We start from the raw sequence: 22,845 nt of genomic DNA, 5'->3' as shown, positions 1-22,845 counted from the left end.
GCCAGTTTTGAAATAAACTTAATTAAAGTTGGGCCTTTGTGATAAACTGACATTATTATCATGAGACATATCTTGCATTATTCATCATCAGAAAATACATTACAGTTTTTGGGATCAGCATTACTGAATATATTCCACTGTGGAAATTAATTTGGGGAATGATAGCTAGGAGAAGTCACAACCAGGGCAGCTAGGTAGCAGAGTGGATAGAATCTTGGACCTGGAGTTAGGAAGAAACCACATGAGTTCAAATCCAGCTGTGTGATCCTCAACTGAGGCTGAAATTGCCTTAGTTTCTTCATCTCTCATATGATCAGGAAATGGCAAACCACTCCAGGATCTTACCCAAGAAATCCCCAAATGTATCACAGAGAGTCTCAAAACTGAAAAACAACCCAACAACAAAGGCACAATAAGTCTAGACCAGGTCTGACCCTGCCTCTTTTTTTCTCAAAAATCTTCAGTGTTTTTTTATTGTTTTGAGGATAAAAATATAAAAAAATTAAATTCAAACTTCAGCTTAGCCCTCAAAGCCAATGTAAGTTGGCTCCCACCAGACCTGTCTTCAAACTAACCAACCTATTCCATTCCTTGTTCCCCAAATCCTACATCTCATCTCCCATCCTCATGCCATTGTAAGAGTTATGTGAACCATATCTGGATGTCTTCCTGACTCACCTCTGCCTTAACTTTTTCAAAGTTCAGCTCTGGAACCATCTTCAGGAAACCTTCTGATCCTCTAGGTTGTTTATGTTAATGACTTCTTCAAATTATTTTGTACATGTTTATTTACATGTATTTTCCCAGTAGAATGTCAGCTCCTTGAGGACAGTACTGTTATTTATGTACTTCCAATTGAATTTGAAAATTGACCTTTGTTTTTTGGAAAACACTAAGAAATTTTTTTTCTTTCATCATATTAAGGGTGAAATGTCATTTTCTTTTCTTTTCATCCATATCAGTATCTTTATCTCTTTCATAGATCTCCAAGATTAAAAAAGAAGACAATCACCTGGTGTTGTTGTTGAATTGTTTCAAATTTGTCCAGTACTTTGGGACTTCATTTGGGGTTTTCTTGGCAAAGATACTGGAGTAGTTTTGCTATTTCTTTCTCTAGCTCATTTTGCAGATGAGTTAATTGAGGCAGATAGGGTTAAATGACTTGCCCTGGGTCACACATTTATAACTGTCTGAGAACATTTTTGAACTCAGGAAGGTGAGTTTTCCTGACTGTAAGACCAGTACTCTATCCATTGTTTCACCCAACTACTTCACCTAGTGACTCCCAATATTGATAATAGGTCTGTATTGACCAGTCCTTGGATAGCCTTTGATGACTAGGTTGAGACTTAAAAGACTCTCCAGTATGATGGAGTCTTCCCCCCAAGCTTACCCTTTTCTGGAGAAACCTTTAGGGACTTGAGTGGTCATCTCCATGACACAAGTAGGACTTTGAGGCTTATGATAGACATAATTCACCAAAGTCTTTTACCAGTAGTGATTGACTAGCATCAGTTTGGTACAGTGGAAGAAGCTGTGGAAGAAGCTTCAGATCTAGAGTCAAGAGTTCTAAATCGGGGGGCAGCTAGGTGGTGCAGTGGATAGAGCACTGGCTCTGGAGTCAGGAGTACCTGAGTTCAAATCCGGCCTCAGATATATAATAATCGCCTAGCTATGTGAACTTGGGCAAGTCACTTAACCCCATTGCCTTAAATAAAAATAAATAAATAAATAAGGAAAAAAAGAGTTCTAAATTGGGTTCCAAAATTTTCAAATGAGGAGATTAGACTAGATGAACTACCTGGTTCTTTTGAACCTTAAGCAATAATCCTATATGACATAAATACAAAATAACATGGACCACCAGAAAGTACAGTAATCCTGTCATATAGTGCCAGAGATAACTAACAAACACCATATCCTAAATGACCTAGGTATTAAGCCTCTAATGTATTTGCTTGATATTTTCTGAAAGATTTGTGGAAAATCATCATTAAAAATTAGATTAGAATTAGAAAGTACCAATTGATTCATATCTTCACTAATAGAAGTAGGGGAAGGAGGAGTAGTCATACTGTTGACTCAGATTCATCATAGTGTTACTCTCAGTTTAACAAGGCATTTATTTACCAAGTTCCTACCTTATGTAAAATTCTGAATATGAAAAATAGACCTTTTTCCACAGAGGGTTTGCTTTCTCCTGGGAGTGTGGGGAGAGATATGGCAGGTATGTGTTAGAGATATGGAAAAACGAGTGTCTACAAAGTTATTTTGACTCAGTTTACATTTGAGACATCTCTGTCTTCTCACCAGTCTCTTTCCTGTCCTAGAGAAGCCTTCACTCTAAGATTCTGAAGAAAATAAGCCCTGACTAAACTCATTCTTCACCTTTTCAGTAGCCTCCTTGCCCCTGAGTGGGTTCTCTTCCCCGACTTCTCCAACCCCATTGCCCAGATTCTCTCTCCCCCCCTTCCATTACATTCATCTCCCTTTTGTATGTTGTTTTCTCTCATGAAAGAGTAAGGTTCTTGAAGGAAGGACTCTCTGGATTATTTTTGTATCTGGCACTGGGGCACATTGTGAAAGTTTGATAAATATTTCATATCTGTCTATGTAACTATTCACCTATCTGTTATCTATTCATCCATTATCCATCTCACTTTATCCATTTACTTGTGTGTCTATCCAACTCTAGCATCTGAAAATCCATCCTCCCTGTCTCTCTCTGTTTTTATGTCCAACCAACCATCAATTTGTCTGTCTGTGCATCCACCTGTTGTCTGTCTCATTCTCTCTCTCTGTCCATCGTTGGTCTATTATCTATCTGGAAAGGATTGATGGAAGATCTGACCTACTTTGAAGGAAACCTTGTACTCTGTAGTTCTTGTTGTCATTGTCTGTCAGTCTATCTGTCTGTCTCTGCCTGATTTTTGCAAGGCAATGGGGTTAAGTGATTTGCCCATGGTCACACAGCTAGCAAGTATTACGTGTCTGAAGCTGGATTTGAACTCAGGTGCTCCTGACTCCAGGGTCGTTGCTTTATTTATTGCATCACCTAGCTGCCTCTTGTCTTTCTTTCTCAAAGAAGACCAGTGACATCATGGAGTGATGTCTTCTTGACTTGTCCATGCATTGAATTTAAGTGAGGCAGAGTTGCTGCACAAAGCTGTCAGCTTCACTTTCTCCTCCAGAGTCACTGAAGTCCAAAGGCAGGACAAAAGTCAACATGACTGGTGTTGGCCTGGGATCTTAAAGAACTTTTTGAATCCTTCTAGATCAGATTCTTTTGGATTTTTTTAATAAGAGCACTATGTGTCTACCAGATGACCAGGTTCTTGATGTTAGTATGAATTCTCCCCTTCCCACATTGTTTGGGATAACTCTTAGATTCTAAATATAAATAATAACACTTTTGCCATCAGAAATCCACCAATTAAAATTGTTCAGTGAATGGGCCACCTTTTGGAAAAGAAAATATTGTGCTCAGTGACACATAGAATCACTGGCTTCCTTTCTTATGTTTATCTATTGCAGAAGCATCGCCTGCTCTGTGTACAAGGAAGGGGACCCTCTGGAGTGCATCCGTTGAATGGAAACTTTCAGACAGGATATCCCCCTTCCGTTATTTTGTGGTGTCATCAGTGTTAGAAAGCCACAAGGGACTGGTGGGCTTTGTGATTTCTGGAGGCTCCCAGACTAAGTGGGATGAGAGATACCTCCCATTCCCACTCCCCAAACTCCCTATCCCACTTCCCTTTGGTTAAATATCAGCAATTATATGTTTAAAATACAGCGCTGCTATTTGACATGAAAATCCATCTGTGGTAAAGTGTGGGAGTAGTGGTTCCTGCTGACGTCCCTGAAAACCCCAGGTCAGTCCCTGTGCTGTATACAAGGGTTATATTTAGAAGACACTGTGGATTCTGTTTTTTAAAATGCCATAAACATGTTTGTATAGTTATTTTTAGTATTTGCAGACTTTACTGAACTCTCAGGCTGACGAGTCAGATGCTGTCTGTTGTCAGCCTCTGACCACAGATGGCAGGAAGGAACTCTGGTGTGGGAGTCAGGGGACCTGGATTCAAATCCCAGACTGTCACTTACTTGCTGGGTATAAAGACACTCAAGTCATTTAAATTCCCTGGACTTTAGTTTTCTCATCTGTAACAAGAAGGACTTGACCTAGAATCATTTATAAGTGTCCTTTCAATTTGAAATCTGGATTCTGTGTCAGTTCCCAGACTTAATTGAATCATAGAATAGTAGGCCTGGAAGGAAACTTAGTGGAGATTTTCTTTAGATACTTTCATTTTACATCTGAGCTCCTTGAAGGCCTGAGAGGGGTTGATGACATTTACAAAGTCACCTAGCTGCTGAGTAATTGGGTTGGTACTCTGTCTCAAATTTTCTGATTTCAGGGACAATCTGGACCAAGCTTGAGAGTTTAATATTTTTAAAATATTTACTTTATTCTAAAACATTGTGATATTTATTCCTTCCAATAAATTAGAATTTGCCTTAATAAATGTCTTTTATGTTATAGGAAAAAAAATCACCTGGTGGCTATACTTATTGTAATCCTAGTATTTATATAGGACTTTATAAATATTATATCATTTTATCATTAAATATCCCCTATTTATAAACAGGGAAACTGAAGTACAGAGAGGTTGATTGACTTCCCCAGGGTCACACAGCTATTAAATATTAGAGAGCAAATTTGAACTGAAGACTTCCTAACTCCAAGTCAAATGTTCTCTATCCATTGAAGCACTCAGGTGTCTACTTATGAAGGTGAGTCTGTATGGATTTCCTTAGCTCAGCCATTGCCAATCTCATGATTAAGGTTACAAAATCAAATCAGTAGGACTTTACTGTCCTTGTACTCTGCTGGCAAAGTCTTTAAGAAACCAGACTATAGAAGGTTTCATCAACTTAGGGTTGTAAATGGAGGAACACTTTAAAAACCATCTGTTAAAAAACAAAAACAAAAACAAAAATGAAATAACCAAATATTGCAGAATTTAAGTAATATAATCTTGAGTCTGAAGAATAAGTAATATAATCTTGAGCCTGAAGAAGAATGCCTCTTTCCCCACCCTTCCTCCTTTGCAGATATATGTGGAAGAGGAGAAAGATTATGGGTGTTGAATATTGACTATTGTCAGATTTTATGTTGATCAGTTATACTGATTTTTTTTCTCTCTTCCTCTTTTTTTCCTAAAAAATAACAACTTTGTTTTAAGGGGATGGGTCTGAGGAGGAAGGAGGAGAAATACAGCATGTAGGGGTTGGGGGCATTTAGGCAATGTTATACCAAAAATGTTGTCAAAATTAATTTTTTTAAAAATCTGTGGCATTTTCTGCTATAATAAAGTTAAATGGCAAAGTAATTTAATAGTAAGTCTTCTCCCCATCCCCACTCCCCCAGCATCTGTGGAAGTGGGTATATGGGAGGACATGGAAGAATTGTTTTCTGCATTGGTGGAGGGGATACCATCAATGAAATTCCAGATTCATCCAAGTTACGTAGTAATTCATTAGGATTCTGCAATTTCATTGACACATAATTTCACACCCAGATATAAGTGGTGCAATGTAAAGAGCTCTAAATCTGGGCTCAGGAATCAAGAATTTGAATCCTAGCTCCTTCACTCACTAGATAACATTGGTTAAATCATCTGTGAGTTGTTTTTTTTCTCATCTGTGTAATGAAAGAGGTTATGACCAAATCATTGTCACCTAAATCTTTGCTCTTCAACTGCAGATGGATGTTCTCCTGGTCTCTGTCCTGGACCCTTTTTTCTTTTCTCTCTGTGGTGTTTGGATTATGATTTCATCAGCTCCTGGGGATTTAATGATTATCTCTTTATCAATGGTTCTATATATTCTATTATATATATATGTGTACATATAAATATATGTGTTTACATTTATATTTATTAATCTCTAGCTCTGTTCTTTCTTCTGAGCTGTAGCTTCATATCATCAACTGCCTTTTGGACATCTATCTCAAGCTGTCTATTTTTTTTTTTTAGGTTTTTGCAAGGCAAACGGGGTTAAGTGGCTTGCCCAAGGCCACACAGCTAGGTAATTATTAAGTGTCTGAGGCCGGATTTGAACCCAGGTACTCCTGACTCCAGGGCCAGTGCTTTATCCACTTTGCCACCTAGCTGCCCCTCAAGCTATCTGTTTCTTAGGAATCTCAAATTCAACATGTTCCACTTTGCAAATCCTCCCCTCTTTTGAATGTTCCTACTCTTGAAGGAATTTCCATCCTCCCAGTCACTCAGGCACCCAACTGTGGCATCATCCTCAACTCCTTACTCATTCATCTTCCATTTCCAATCTATTTTCAAGTCTTATATCATCTGTTAAATATTTCTCCCTCTCTTCACTCACTTCTCTGTTGCCCTAGTTCATCTCACCTGTGTTATTGTAATAACCTTATACTTAGTCTCTCTGCGTCCTTGCTTAATTCTTCTTCAATGATGTGGACCTCAAATAGGAATGGATCTTTGTGGTCACCATATTGACTTAAGAATACCACAAATTCACATTGTCTGCATCGGATTGTATTTTTTAAAATTTTATTGAATATTTTCCAATTACATTTTGATCTGGCTTCTTGTGGATTCTGATCTGCAGGTTTGATCCCTTTGCTCTGTAGTTCATTCTAAACTCATTCCCTAAAATAGAGTCTGCCCATCTTCCACCCAATAAACTCTAGTGGTTTCCTGTTAAGGCCTGGATAAAAAAATAAAATTCTTTTTGTCATTCAAAGCTCCATCACCTGGCCTCTCCTCACTTTATCAGTCTCTTCATCCCTAAGTCCCCTCCCTACACTTTATATCTTATTGCCATCCTAATGTTGAATCTTCCTGAATTTGTGTAATCCCATCTTTAGGAGGCAATCATACAGTCTGTCCCTGGGCCATCCTTGAAGTTTTTCCAGATGGTAATCCACCTTGCCTTCTGTTGGCATAGCCTTTGAGGAGAATTTTGGAAGAGAAATATGTATATGTACTCTAATTATATGAGTTTTTGAAAATTATTTTCAGTGAGAGTTTTGATTTACATTTATGACCATTTAATACCATTGAGAATACCATTGAAAATTTGGGGAAACTTGGCTGCACAGTAAATCTGGAGCAAGAATTCCTGAGTTCAAATCTAGCCTCAAACCCTTATTAGTTGTATGACCCTGGACAAGTCATTTGCCTCTGTCTCTGTTTTCTCAACTCTAAAATAAGGAAAATAAACCTTATTCCCAGGTTTTGTGAAGATCAAATAAAATAATATTTATAAAGTGCTCAATATCTAGCTCATAGTAAGTAGCTAATAAATGTTTATTCCTTTACCCTCTAAATCCTATTTCTTGCTTTTTTTTGATGACACAAGCAAGAAATTATAGTCTGTCTCCCCTCCATTCTTCCAATCCTTTACACCCACTACTCATGTATTAAATCACACTTTAACCTTATAATTGATGTTATTTTCAGTCTATTGTGTCTACTTCCTGTTGGTCAAAGGTTAGTAGAATTGGGTGGTGTAGAGGAGGATAGAAAGCTAACAGGAAAAAGAAAGCCAGGATTATTTTCATACAAGACCTGTCCATAGAGATGGGCAGGATTGTGCTTGGATTTGTCGAAAACAGAGAAAGGTAACTAGTCACCAACTTTTTCTTCAGTGCTGGAGCTAATCTGTGCTTGTTATATAAGGAAAAGAGTTTTTCCAAAAGAAAGTGTTTTAAAAGGAAACTGGTTTCTCCTTCCCACTCCCACTGGGTAAGTGGGAGGAGAACTGGTTATTTACTGGAAATTGTTTAGTATTTTAACCTGGGAATTAGGTGCAAAGTTTTATTTTATGTATCTGGAGGCTATTCATTTCATTATTTAGAGTGAGTACATCTGTTTGTTTGTTTGTTTGTTTTGCCTTGCCCAGAATTTAGGATTCAGATTGGAAGAGATTCTTTTTTCCTTACTTATTGAAGTGCTTTAACTTGGATGCATCCGGAATGAATGATTTCTGATATTTTGGAAGACTGCCTAAAGGAGAATTTTAAGAGGGTTTTGATTTGTTTATTGGTTTGTTTTGCCTTGTACTCTTTGTCCTTGTGTTAGAGGAGTATAGTTTTTTACTTTCAGAAAAATAACAGGAACCATTGTTTTGACTAATCCCAATAAATTTAAATACGGAATCTCAAAAATGGTGTTCTTCTGTTCTCTGCCTCATTACTCTTCCCATTTTTTTATTGTTGAGTATTTTTGTGTTTCAATTTATATGAAGCCACAAGTGATGTAGAGAGTGTCTGTTTATTGGGGAGGAAAAGAAGGTAATTACTTGCCTTTTGTGAGGAACTGACTGTAACCCAGAATTTGATTGTCTTCTATCCAGAAAGTCTGGTGTAGAATAATTAAAAGGTGTAGAATTTAGAAAGGTTGATAGAAAAATTTGATAATTTCATGGGAGATGTTTTCATTTCTATAAAATCATGTGCAAAATATCTTAAATTGATAAACTGCATTTGAACTATTAAAATCAATTTTGTTTAAATCAGATGATAATATCTAGGATTTATAGAGCACTAAGAGTTACAAGCTTTATAACAATAATAATAGCTAACATTTATATGGTACCTACTATGTGCCAGACACGTTTTATTATCTTATTTGATCCTTATGAGATGGGTGTTATTATCCTCATTTTTACAGATGAGAAAACTGAAGCAAACAGAGGTCAAGTGATTTACTCAGGGGCATGTAGCTAAATTAAGTGTCTGAGGTTAGATTTGAATTCAGATCTGCTCAGATTCCTGACCCAGCACACCATCTATTGATAGACCACAATGATCCTGGGAATGAAATGCAATTTTTATTTCTTATTGGTATGTTGCAGGGTAGAATGGGAGGAAAGTCTTTTCACCCACTCCTTGAAAACAGATTGGAAGTTGGTTCTTTTAGAGGTTCAGAATCCTGGATTATGAGCAGGAAGGTCTAACCTCTTTTTACAGAGATCCTTTGATCTGTTCCTGATTGGTCCTGGGATCATGCCAGTAGTAAGTAATAGAGTGAGGGCTCAAACCAAGTCCTCTGAATTTAGGTTTCCTGAAAGAGAGATTTTGCCTTTTCTACAGTGGCTGATAATCCTGTGATTCACTTTTCCATGCCCCTGCTCCTTGTCGAGATGACCTGGGTTAACTCCAGTCTGTATTGACCAGAGAACTCCTAGGGTTTCAGATGATTCCTGACTCATAAATTTTAAGATGAGTGAGACAGATGTTACAGGTTTTCTAAGCTATGAAAATACCTGAATGGTGAGATGATGAAGAACAGAGATTAATGATGCTTAGCCTAGAATCACTGAAGTGTAAAATTTTATATAGATTTGGAAGGGACCTTAAAAGTCATCCAAGTCAGTCTCTTCCTAAAGATTGCAGACTTTGCATAGTCTAAGGAATTATTCTCTCCTCTCCTATAAGACTATAAGAAATAATGTCCATGAGTTTCTCTGCCATTTCATCCTCTTCATTTCACAGTTTAGTCATTTGCCTCTCCTTGAGGAAAGACATGGGCTCTCTCTCTCTCTCTCTCTCTCTCTCTCTCTCTGCCAGGTTAAGTGACTTGCCCAGGGTCACATGGTTATTATTGTAGGCTGGATTTGAACTCAGGTCCTCCTGACTCCAGGGTTGGCATTCTATCCAGTGTACTACCATGGGAGATGATAGTGGTGGTATAAAAATGAAAGCCCTTTAGCTTTGCTTTGAAAGGGTTCCTAGTGATGACTGGCATTCCTTAAATGGGGGAAGCTTTTGGAAAGACCAAGATACAGGAGATGAACTGTTCTTTTCTGGGAACCAGTTAGACCAGCTCTGCTCAAGCTGCAGTTGTGAAAGAAATCTGGAAAGATTGGTTGGAGCCTGCATAGCTGCATAGCTTTTCTGCACAGAGAAGTTTGTATTTTTTCCTACATCCTACATCTAAGAGGGAAACCCTGAAGGATCCTGAGACGGGGAAGTTGACTATTCATTCCTGTCTTTATCTTCCCAGTGACTAGACCTAGGGCTTTGCTCATCATAGTAGCTTAATAAATGATTGGTGAATGAAAAACTTAAATCATTTAAATCCTTCTACCCAAAATTGTGTCATAACAAAGTTCCAATAGATTTAGAATTCTAATTACAACAAAGTTTGTTCTTTTTTAACATGGTGCTGATTCCAGGACTTGCAATTAGCAATGTTTTCAAAGAGTGATTTGCCAGCATCCTCCATGGTAATTTTAAACCGTTTCCTCCAAACTACTATGAGACCTATGAATTAGGTTTGACTTTTTCCATGAAAGTTCAATGATTTTTTTTCTTTAGCTCTGGCTAATTGGTTTTATTTCAAACAACATGTACAAAACTAGTATTCTGGGACTGTGAAATACCAAGTGGGTTTTTGTGGGGAATTAGGGGATACTTTTATCTGAACATTGTTCTGCATTATTCTTAGTATTTTCTTTTGTTTATATAACTAAGCTAAAGTTAGAACTTACAGTGCAAGGCTAGAAAATGGTGACAATAGTTGGAAAACAGGAAATTTTAGACTTGTGTGTGTTTGGAACAGATGACCATGATGATAGAGCCAGAGAGTGGAAACTTCCACTGAGCCTGTTTTTTCCTTATTTTGCTTAGTGAGAAAAGATGGGGCTTCCTGGAAAACAAGTCAAGTAGGTTCAAGCAAATACTTTTGTTGTTTTTTCTTACTTTGGAGTGAATATCAATTCCCTCCCTCTGACAAGATTATGGAAAAATAGTATTACAGGTAAATAAACAGAACTTTAGAGGAATACAGCTTGTGGAACCAAAAGAATATAAGTTACCTGAAAGCAAGAACTGTCATTTGTTCTTCTTTCTGTCTTTCTTTGCTAAGCATGGTATCTTTGGAATACAGTAGGTTGGTTGGATTGGATTAAATCGATGATCTTAATATCAAAATATGAAATGGTTTGTTCACTAAAGTGATTTTGAAAGAAATGTATTGAGAGGTGATTATTATGGTTATTGAACTGTAAGGGGGAAAAGCCCAAGGGGAAATGTCTGTCCCTTTGTTTGAGAGATTTCCTATTTTTCTTTGGTTTGTTGCCTTATCTCCCCTCAAGCCCCTTCCTAAAACAGAAACAGATATTTGTTTGAGCCACTTCTGTAAAGATTCTATATTTTTATACTTCAGACAAAAAGTACAGTTAATTCCTTAGTTGTCAAGACCATTGAGAGGATAATTTATTGGTATATACTTAAAGCTTCTAAAAATACCTTTTTCTCCATTTTCTGTTTGTTTGATTTTCAAACAAAAGTATGATGGGGTCATTTGAACAAGAAATGAGAGACCAGTTTGACTTTTACCCAGTTTTACTGCCCCACCCCCAATTCTTTGCTTTCTAATTAAAGTTGTCAACCCTTTCCAGTAGCTCACTGCCTTGTAAATCAAATAGAACTTGGATTTTAGATTTTGGGGGGGGGGGAGTCGAGACTTGTGGAATTTATTTTTCTCTACTTTACAAAATCCAAAGTCAGGGATGGAAGGAAACTGAGAGATAATTTAATCCAATCCCTACATTTTATATATGAGGAAACTGAAGCTCAGTACTTGAATAAATGTCACAAGGAGTTAGGAGAACAGCGATTTTCAAATGTTTAATTCTACCAAAAAAACCAGTAGGTAGCTTGTCCTCTGTTTAAGGGACTGGTCTGGAAATGAGGAAGACCTGCATTCAAGTTCTGTCTCTATTCAGGACATCTGTTCACTGTTAAACAGTGGAATCCTCAGTGCCCCCAGGCAGCTTATAAATTATTGATGAGTTGTCACATCAGCTTTGGTTCTTCCCACCCCAAAACCACAAAAGTCACAACAAGGAGTCATTAAACTTATTGTTTAATCCCTATCTTGAAAATCTCATCATCATTTTTTTATAGTTTGTTTCTAATTTCTCCTGAAAAATAGCATTTTGATCAATTATTCAATTATAGTGGTACCGATCCAGTGTGGTTGGAGTAACTCTCTAGAACACAGGAAATGCTTCAGGCTTATCAGGTCCAAATTAATTTTGGTTCTGACTCAGTAGCTTTCATCAAGGAAAATCTTTCTGTGATTTTCCTGATGTTTTCTTGTTTTCCATCCATCTGTGTTGGTTAACCATTTCGATCCAAACATTAGCATTTAGACTCATTTCAGTCGACTTAGACAGTTTGTCTTTTTACATACTCCAGTTCACCAGATAATTTTGAAATCTCCAACAGATACTATATTTAGCTATAGTTTGGTACTGATTAAGAGTTGACTCTATTGTGAAATGGTATCCTAAGAGGAGTTCCTATCAGCTGTGGTTCCTTATGATGTGTGAAGCCACATGCTGAGCTTTTATAACTTGAAAATTGAAGTGTGAATATCTTCTCTTTCTTCCAAAAGGTCCCATGAACTAAATATGCTTATTAATTTTCAAATTGTTATAATGTTTTATGGTATTTTCAAAAAAAGAAGGGGAAAATCATTAATTTATACAGCTTGTTCAAAATACTTCTGAATTCTAATTATATTTTAAACTATCATCTAATTTTAAAGAGTTAAATTGGCTTAAGGACAAAATCAGTTATCACATTCATAATAGAAATAAGTACTCTATCACTAGGACATTCATCACTACTCCACTTCCAGTAATTTTGCTATAGAAAGTGAGAACAAAATTTAATGTTAAATCTGGTAAAGGCTTTTCCCTCTAGTCCTGGGTGTTTGTGAGGAAAGTGCTTTGTAACCTACTCTAGTGCCATTTAAGGTGAGTTGTTATTATGAATATGTGCCTACATATGGAATCTCATCTCCCCCATGGTGACATAGATAGTAGAGTTGTTTAAGGTACATAAAAGATAAATGACTTGCCCAGGATCACAAAGCTCATGTCAGAGATGAGATCTGAGTACTAGCTCAGCAATCTGCCATGTTTCATTTTCATTATTTTTTTATCACCATAATATTTTTCAGTGGGGTTTAAATAGAAATGGTAATGGAACAGCTCACTACTTTATTATTATGTAATGTTCTTTGCATAGGTAGGTAGCTGATATATATATATATATATATATAATATATATATAAAACTATTACTTTATAATAATCACTTTGTAACATTATTTCTATTACTTTCTAATAATTGCTCTTTGGTAATCTATTACTTTATAAGAAGTCATTCAATTTTGAGTTCCTAGACTTCCTCTCTGCCCTCTTTTTATCTCAAAAGAGTCTAACCACCTTCCCCCTTCACTCCTCTCCTTGCTAAGATCATTTTCTAGTTTCTCCAGCAGATTTCAACCTCAGTCTTCCCCACCCTGAGTCTTCAACTTCTCTTTTCTGGTTCCTTCCTTCTTTTTTCAAATATTCCCAAAGTTCCCCCATCTTTAAAAACATTACTAAATCATAACATCTACTCAAACTATTATCTTCAACTTCTCCTACTTTTTTTCTATTAGATACTCATAAAAACATCTCTACACTCATAGCTTCCTCATCTCTCCTTCCCTTCTTAATTCTTTACAGTCAGGCTTCTGATCTCATCATTCAACTGAAACCATTCCAAGTTACCAACAGTCCCTTGACAAATCCAGTGGTCTTTTCTCAGCCCTCTTCCTTCTGCACCCATCTACTATATTTCATGTTCTTAATCCCCCTTTTTTTCTTGATATTCTCCTACTTCTCTAAATGATCCTTCTCAGTCCTCTGTCAGTTCATAATCTAGGTTCTGTTCCCTAACTGTAGGTCTTTCCCAAGGCTCCTTCCTAGACTCCCTACCCTATTTCTCTCTCTCTCTCTCTCTCTCTCTCTCTCTCTCTCTCTCTCTCTCTCTCTCTCTCTCTCTCCTCTCCTCTCCTCTCCTCTCCTCTCCTCTCCTCTCTTTTTTTTTTCTTTTGGATTTGTTATAGTCAGTAGCATTCCTAAGAGGTGAGGGGAGATACAGTATAACAAAAAAAGAAGGCTATGTTTTTCAAAAGGAAACTATCTTTCTATAAATATATCATTGAAGAAACAGAATTGTGTGCCTCCCCTTTTATATTGTCAATTTAATCTAATTCAACTAGCATTTATTAAATAACTGCTATTTTCCAAGTGGGACACCTGAGTGGCACAGTAGATAGAGCACTAGGGCTAAAGTCAGGAAGGCATCTCTTCCTGAGATCAAATCCATCCTTAGCCACTTACTAGTTGTGTGATCCTGAGTAAGTCACTTAATCCTATTTGTTTCAGTTTCCTCAATTACCAAATGAACTGGAAAAGAAAATGGCAAACCTCTCCACTATCTTTACTAAAAAACACCAAATGGGGTTACAGAGAGTCAAGACATAACTGAAGACAACTATAACAATAGCATGTGTTGGGGTGGCTAGGTGGCATAGTGGATAAAGCACTGGCCTTGGAGTCAAGGAGTACCTGGGTTCAAATTCCCTCAGACACCTAATAATTACCTAGCTGTGTGGCCTTGGGCAAGCCACTTAACCCTACTGCCTTGCAAAAAAAAAAACAATATATTTGCTTTTCCTTTCTTTTGGTCATCTCTTTGCTAAAGATATAAGAAATAAAGGAGAGTAAAAACACTTAATTCTTGAATTTTCCTCAGTTACAGCACAGAAGACATAGAAAATAGAAGGATGCATTGAATGATGATTTATGAAATAAGTTTATGATTCATTTTCTGTAAGCTGCTTTAGTTTAGGGTACCTTGAGCATCCTTTCTGTAAAATAAATGATAAACCCTTTGAAGAGGTTCACCCAGCAAGTCTGTCCAACCTTGTATAGTCAGCCAGAGGAGCTTGCCTAAGTTCTAAGAAAGGCTGATGAAAATTCAGAAACAAGGATCTTTTTATTTAAAAAATATATCATGCAATCTCCTAATTTCCTCGGAGATTAGACTGGTAACTTAACCAGGTGATCATACAGCCTTCTCCTTGGAGACGTACTGTGATGGGAAAGTTGCCTACCTTCACGGACAGTTCATTTCCCTTGGAGGCAGCTAGTTTAGTAAGTTTTTCTCTTCATCTGATACTTTCCTTACTCTAAACCTAAATTTGACCCAGCAATTTCCACACAGCACATATAATTCTGTTCCTTGTGGTTAGTTGGGAAACTAAGATTTGGGAAGTTTTGTGACTTGTTCAGGGTTATACATTGTGAATGTCTTTAGGTGGAATTCGAATTCATGTCTTTTTTTTTTTTTTTGCTGGATCCCTAGAGGAGTCGTGTCTCTTCTGAACAATGAAGAGCCACTAGAAATGTAGTTAGATACATGAAAAGTCAGCTTTTTGTCCCCATTTGTCCCAAACACATCTCTTTTCGTAATGAAAGTGAAGGGTTAGAGTGGACTTTCGCATGCGAAGTTTTGTTCCAAATTTATTCAGGGTTTTTGTTTTGAGAGGCATTTTCTACCCTGCTACTGTAGACTTGGTGGGGCAACCAAAGCTTTCATTGGGGCGACAAGTGCAATAAGGTTAAAAATAGAACACGCTTTAAGAATCCCAGATATTTTCAGATAACAAAGAGTGATTTATGTGGGCTCATTTTGTGCTTTGAAAACATAGAGAAGCCTTTGTACTGTGATTAGCCCGGGTGCTGAGGTCAGTTCTCTTGTCTGGCATCCAGCTTTATTCGGTTACTAAATTGTGCTTTGTACTGTGATCCAGAGAATCTTTGTATCTGCCTTATTAAAGTGTGTAGTTTATGTAATTGCTTTTGTTTTCTAGTTTCGTTGGTGCCAGATTCAATGAGAGTGACTCATTATGCGACTGAAACAAACATTCTCATTTGCGTTGTGTGCCTCCCCCCCCCCACTCTTCCCCAAAAAAGTAGCAGGTGCCGGTTGCCTAAATTCAATATTTTAGGACTGTAATTTCCTGTGTAGAAAGCTCATTCTGCATATGATGTTCACTCACCAATCCAGCCTATGAAATCAGTGCCTCCACCTTTCTGTGTTTATGTGTGTGTATGTATGTGTGCCTTCCCTTTTTCTCATTCCCTTTCTCTTAGTCTCTTTTTGTTCTTAATCATTGAGTTGAGTTCTCAAATGCCCTTTAAAATTGAACACTATGGAAGAGGAAGGGAAAGGGGCAGGAGCCAAGTCTCCACTGTAGCCTAAAGACAGATTCCATTCTTTCCTGCTTTGGTCATCTTCACTCTGGCTGCGTACTTGTGAATGTACAGTCATTGAATACTTGAGATGACCACACATGCTTGTCTGTTCTTGGGCTCTCATCCATTTGGACATGCTACTCTTTGAGTCTTGGGTTTGTAGAAGTTTTGTAAATACTGGTTTTTGGTTTTTTTTTAAAGAAGTATGAGCTCCTAGGATCCTGGATGTAGAGCTGGAAGAGACCTCAGAGGCCATGCAACCCAGCTCCCCCGTTTTATATATACTTTACATATGCTTTACATATAGATATGTTTCCATGTGTCTTCCATATTAGATTGTAAGCTCCTTGAAGGCAGGGATTGTCTTTTGCTTCTTTTGGTATCCTCAGTACTTAGCACTGTTATATGGGTGCTTAATGAATGTTTATTGAATGAATTTATGTTTATTGAAATAAACTTATCCAATATCCCACCGTATCCGCTACTGCTTCAGCTACCTAATTTTGTGTATGGCTGAGTTTCTCTGCTCTATGAAGCTGCTTCCCTGTCAATGGGAAAGCAGAGCCATTAGGGGAAAAGCAAGGATTTATATGCTATAACATGAAGTAATAACAAAGAGTAGTGTTGTACTTATTGAGAAACTATCAGTGTCCAGAAAGTTCTTAGGAAAAGTCAGTATGTTCATATTTAAGCTTTACAAGTTCTTTCCCCACACCAATCCTGAGAAGCAGATAATTCAGTTATTATTTTTCCAGTTTTTTAGGGGAATGACATTAGGAGAAGTTAATTAACTTGTCCATGGTTACAAATTTGGTGAGTGCTAAGTTAAGTTTAAAATCCAGGACACTTGGACCTGAATGGAGGAGGGGAGGCCCTACTACAAAATTTTATTATCAGTATTTGTTTGAAAGATAAAAGTATTGAAGCAGTCTCTTCCACCAATCCTGCCTCAACTTAAAAATCAGACTTCTAGTAACTTCTGAACCTTGGTTGCGAATTTTTCAAAAGTAAATGGAAAAGATCTGTGAGTGGTCAAAATAGCTTGAGACAAAGTCCAAGAATTTGAAAGGAAAGCTCTTGGAGACCACACTCAGAGACTGTCAATCAGATATTCTAAATAATTTGATTATTTGTTTATCAGTTTAGACATGAAGAGGTGCTTTTGAAGATTCACAACATTTGTTGTTTTTTTTCCCTGTGGTCTTTTTTTCTAGAGAACTTATGTAGACAAGAATTTTTGGTCTTAGTCTGGGTCCTAGAAACAGTTCCTTATATTATATATCAGATTTGTCTTCCTAATGCAGATAGTTGGTCAACTAGTCTAGAGTCAGGAAAACCTGAATTCAAATCCTGCCTCAGATACTTAGGAGCTGTAAGAAACAAACAATATGAGGAATTCAGAGAATCATGGGGAGATTTTAATTTACCAATATAGAGTGGAGTGAGCAGAACCAAGAGAACAACATTCACAATAACTTATAGAAAACACTGTGGATTGGGGAGCTAGTTCATTTCTCCATTGATACAGATCCATGCCTGCCATCCTGTGTAAATCTTGTCCATGTTGTCCTTATGATCTTTCAGTCAAGTCTGATTCTTTGTGATTCCATTTGGAGTTTTCTGGCAAAGATCCTAGTGTGATTTGCTGTTTCCTTCTCCAACTCATGTGATAGATGAGGAAACTGAGGCAGAAAGAGTGAGGTCGTTTGCTTAGGGTCACACAGTAGGTATCTGAGTCTTCCTGACTCCAAGTTCCACACTTTATCCCCTGTGCCACCTAGCTTGCCCAAATCTCATGCATGGCTTCCCATAAGTCCTCCCCTGGGGGATTCCACATTCTCCAAAGGCCTGTTATGAAAGTAGGGTTTGTGGTAAGTCCTAAAGAAAGCCAGGTAAGGCAAGATATTAGTGGCATCTGTTTAAATATGGGCCAGCTAGGTGGCAAAGTGAATAAAGTTCCAGGTCAAGCAATGAGACTCATCTTGAGTTCAAATCCAGCCTCAGAAAATTTATTGTGTGATCTTGGGCAAATCATTTAGCCCTATTTACCTGTTTCCTCATCTGTAAAAATGAGCTAGAGAAAGAAACAACAAACCCTTCCAGTATTTCTGACAAGAAATCTCAAATGGAGTCACAATCAGAGAAGACTTTAAAAAGCCCAACAAATGAAACAACAACAAAAATTGATCTAAACATTTCATGAACTCTTTGTGCTGACCATTCTACTACATGACCTATCAAAACAGCATAATAATTTCAAAGACTTGGTATTTATATTTTCATAATTCCTTTCATAATGACAAATAATTTTGTTTTGCTACATCTTATTTTTACATTTTGTTTTTTCATGTCTTATTTTTAAAATCATTCTTAATTCCTGCATTTTCAATGCATGTTTTGATTTCTTCCATAGGCATGGAAGAGGAGGTGGTTTGTGCTCCGAAGTGGCCGTTTAACAGGAGATCCAGATGTATTGGAATACTACAAAAATGATCATGCCAAAAAGCCCATCCGGATTATTGACTTAAACTTATGTCAACAAGTAGATGCCGGATTGACATTCAACAAAAAGGAATTTGAAAACAGCTACATTTTTGATATCAACACCATCGATCGCATCTTCTACTTGGTAGCAGACAGTGAGGAAGAGATGAATAAGTGGGTGCGCTGTATTTGTGATATCTGTGGGTTTAACCCTACAGAGGAAGGTAAGTGTGCCAAGTTTCATGAATTGAATGTAAACTAAGATATTGGGACATCTTCCTACTGTGTTTTGTAGAATTTCCAGAAAATAATTTCTTGTTTTAAATAAATTGTATACTTTTTATTTCCCTTCCCTAACACATTAGGAAAGGTACCTAACTCTTTAATGAGAGAAATATTTTGAGCCAGGCCTGTGATTTAATCTATGCAGGGGAAACCACACAGTTATCTAAAGATATAACTCATCTATGTTGTCTTAGTTGCCTGGGATACTGAAAGACTACAGGGCCAGGAAAGTGTAGGTTTTCATAGAAGGGTGACACTATTCATCTAGTCAGGCTGTCTCTCTGTGGGGAGAGGATCCCCAGTCAGGATCAAAATTACCTGCTTATATGAGGCATCATGATACAATTGGAAAAACACATCCCATCAGATTGTAAGCTCCTTGAGGGCAGAAGACTGCCTTTTGCCTCATTTTTGTACTTAGCACTTTTGAGGGGCTACTTTTGTTGTTGTTCAGTTGTTTCAGTTGTGTCTGATTCCTCATGACCCCATTTAGGTTTTTCTTACTAAAGATACCAGAGTGGTTTGACAATTCCTTCTCCAGTTTATTTTACAGATTAAATGGAGACCAGCATGGTTAAGTGACTTACCCAGGGTCCTACACTTAGGAAGTACCTGAGGTCAGATTTGAAATCATAAAGATGTGGAAGTTCTGAGCAGACAGATCTTTTGACTTCTTATCATCTCATTTTCCTCATCTGTAAACTGTAGGGGTTGAACTGAATGTCTTCTGGGTTTCCTCTTAGTCCTATATCTGTGACTATAGAGATAAATAAGTTTTTAGGTTTCAGAAAGTCAGAGAAATTCTGTTTTGAAATAATCAACTTAAAAAATTACAGATCAATTGAAAAACTGTATGAAGATAGAAAAAGTATTCAATAGCATTGGATAGAACACAGCTTCTTTCTCACTGTGCACATGTGAAAATCATAATCAAATCCTTGAAAAATGTAGTAAGGGAGATAACTTCTTTAAACCTCCATTTACTAATATCAAATGAAACCTAAAATAGGAAGATGTAGGCTATATATCTTGACTTTTTTTCATTTTTAATTTGTTAATTGTATATGCACAACACTAACTGCTTTAGAAAGAATAGAAAAGATTTAACATATAAAATGTTCAGATCTGCTTGATCAGACCAGATATACTCAAGGGAAACAAATAAATAATTCCAAAGCAGTCTAAGAAAGAGCAACAATGTGGTACAGTAGATAGAGGGAATCAAGAGGATTTAGGTTTTGCCTTCTAACATGCTGGCTTTGTCCCTTTGGTCAGGTCACTCTCTCTCTCTCTCTCTCTCTCTCTCTCTCTCTCTCTCTTCTCTCTCTTTCTCTCTCTCTCTCAGTACCCCAGACATCCTGCTATGACTGAAATTTATAATTGAGGAGCTGGTCTGTAGAGGTAGGGGAATTTTCCATACTGAGCATTCCCCACTTCATTATTCCCACATTCCTGTGGGAATACCCTGACATAATGGCGTCAGAATTGATTGGACCATCATAAGGGAAGACTTCTAGGAAGAAATGAATTTTGAGAAGGGTTTAGAAAGAAGTTGATTAATGGAGAGGGGAAACATTCCAGGTAAAAAAGAGGAACATTAGCATAGGTTTCCTGGGAAAAGTGAGCAAAAGAGTAACTTGTAAGAAATTTGATGTGGCTTGAGAATAGAGGTGACATATTGGGGAATGATAAAGGGGAGAAGATGAGTTAAAAACCTGAAATAAAGTGTTGAGATTTGCTTGCTCTCCTGTTCTTAAATAGATTGATAAATATTTGGTGCAAACATTTCTTTCTTTTTTTTTAAAGATTTTATTTATTTTGAGTTTTACAATTATCCCCTAATCTTACTTCCCTCCCTCCACTCCCCACAGAAGGCAATTTGTCAGTCTTTACATTGTTTCCATGGTATACATTGATCCAAATGGAATGTGATGAGAGAGAAATCATATCCTTAAGGAAGAAACATAAAGTATAAAAGATAGCAAGATAAGACAATAAGATATCCAGTTTTTTTTTTCTAAATTTAAGGTAATAGCCCTTGGTCTTTGTTCAAACTCCACAGTTCTTTCTCTGGATACAGATAGTATTCTCCATCGTAGAGAGCCCCGAATTGTCCCTGATTGTTGCACTGATGTATTGAGCGAGTCCATCAAGGTTGATCATCGCCCCCATGTTGCTGTTAGGGTGTACAGTGTTTTTCTGGTTCTGCTCATCTCATTCAGCATCCATTTATGCAAATCCCCCCAGGCTTCCTTGAATTCCCATCCCTCCTGGTTTCTAATAGAACAATAGTGTTTGATGACTTACTTATACCACAGTTTGCTAAGCCATTCCCCAAATGAAGGACATTTACTTGATTTCCAATTCTTTTCCACCACAGAGCTGCTATAAATATTTTTATATAAGTGATGTTTTTACCCTTTTTCATCATCTCTTCAGGGTATAGATGCAGTAGTGGTATTGCTGGATCATAGGGTATGCACATTTTTGTTGCCCTTTGGGCGTAGTTCCAAATTTCTCTCCAGAAAGGTTGGATGAGTTCATAGCTCCACCAATAGTGTAATAGTGTCCCAGATTTCCCACAACCCTTCCAACAAAGATCATTATCCTTTCTGGCCATATTGGCCAGTCTGAGAGGTGTAAGGTGGTACCTCAGAGAAGCTTTAATTTGCATTTCTCTAATAAGTAATGATTTATAGTAATTTTTCATGATTATGGATTGTTTTAATCTCCTCATCTGCAAATTGCCTTTGCATATCCTTTGACCATTTGTCAATTGGAGAATGCTTTTTTTAAAATTTGACTCAGTTCTCTGTATATTTTAGAAATGAGTCCTTTGTCAGAAACATTAGTTGTAAAGATTATTTTCCAGTTTACTGCATTTCTTTTGATCTCGGTTACAGTGGTTTTGTCTGTGGTGCAAACATTTCTTGAAGCCAGCTATTACATGAGAGGACAATTTCCCTGCCTGAATTCCCAGAGAGCTTAAGAAGAATCTCACCCTTTAGTAGCTTAGATATTCAACCGTTTCTGCAGTGGAAAAATAACCAATGAGTTATTAGGTTCCCATATTTAGAAGCAATATTCTGGAACTTGTCAGGCTTGATAGTCAAAGATTATTTCCAAAAGAGCAGAGAAAACTTCATATTGGACACCTGGATTATTTAAAGACTTCATTAGCAATCATAGTCAAAATGGAGATTCTTAATCTTACAAAGCAGTTCTAAAATGGCATTGTTCATCCTCCACCAAAAAAACTAGATTCTGAGGATACTGACAAAGATATAATAAGGAGAAAATATGGTAATAAATAATTATGCTACAGAGGGAGCAAGATGAGGACAAAAGAAAAAAACAGATGAAGTTCTTTGAGAGATTATTTTTGCCAGCCCTATATGGATTGAAATAGAATAGAGAGACTGGAAACAAGGAAACCAGCCAGGAAACTTGAATAATTCCAGGTGTGAAGGGATCAGGGCTTGCACCAAAAGAATGACTTTGGGAGGAGCAAAGAAGGGGCAAATCAGAGAAACTACAAAATATTAGGAAATTTGTTTAGCATTTGAATATAGATAGGAAAAGAGAACAATCAGAATGGTTTGAAGATTATGGTCCTTGACCTTCAACCCTACTTGGGTCTGTTAGAACCACATAGGATCAAAGTTTTAGAACTGGAAGAGAATTCTTGTCCAGCCTCCCTCCTTTTATAGATGAGGCCAAAAGAGCACAAACAGATCACACAGGTAACAAGACAGCAACCCCAACTCCAAATTCAGAGCTATTTCTCTGCACTGGAGAGGTGGGTGGGGGGACCCTCCCTAATAAGTAATGTTATCTACTTCTTAGTAATTATGTAACTTAATTAAATATGTGTGTATTATTATTCACTATAAAAAAATTAGACTTCGTAGAATAAAGTACCTTT

The 22,845-nt window shown here is 37.1% G+C and overlaps 1 protein-coding gene across 4 annotated transcripts in view; it reads left to right on the top strand.

Moving 5' to 3' along the window:
* GAB1 (GRB2 associated binding protein 1) overlaps positions 1-22,845 on the top strand; it is a 177,372-nt gene that overhangs the window by 86,727 nt on the left and 67,800 nt on the right. For all 4 annotated transcript variants that reach the window (XM_074229232.1, XM_074229233.1, XM_074229234.1 and 1 more), the window contains exon 2: positions 18,565-18,859. In XM_074229232.1, coding sequence (XP_074085333.1) covers positions 18,565-18,859 — 295 coding nt within the window. The remainder of the gene's footprint in view (positions 1-18,564; positions 18,860-22,845) is intronic.

The sequence above is a fragment of the Macrotis lagotis genome, chromosome 3, assembly GCF_037893015.1.
Source record: "Macrotis lagotis isolate mMagLag1 chromosome 3, bilby.v1.9.chrom.fasta, whole genome shotgun sequence".
NCBI classification, from domain to species: Eukaryota; Metazoa; Chordata; class Mammalia; order Peramelemorphia; family Peramelidae; genus Macrotis; species Macrotis lagotis.
The sequence above is the reverse complement of the archived record's forward strand: the minus strand, read 5'-3'. Positions and strand labels throughout refer to the sequence as shown.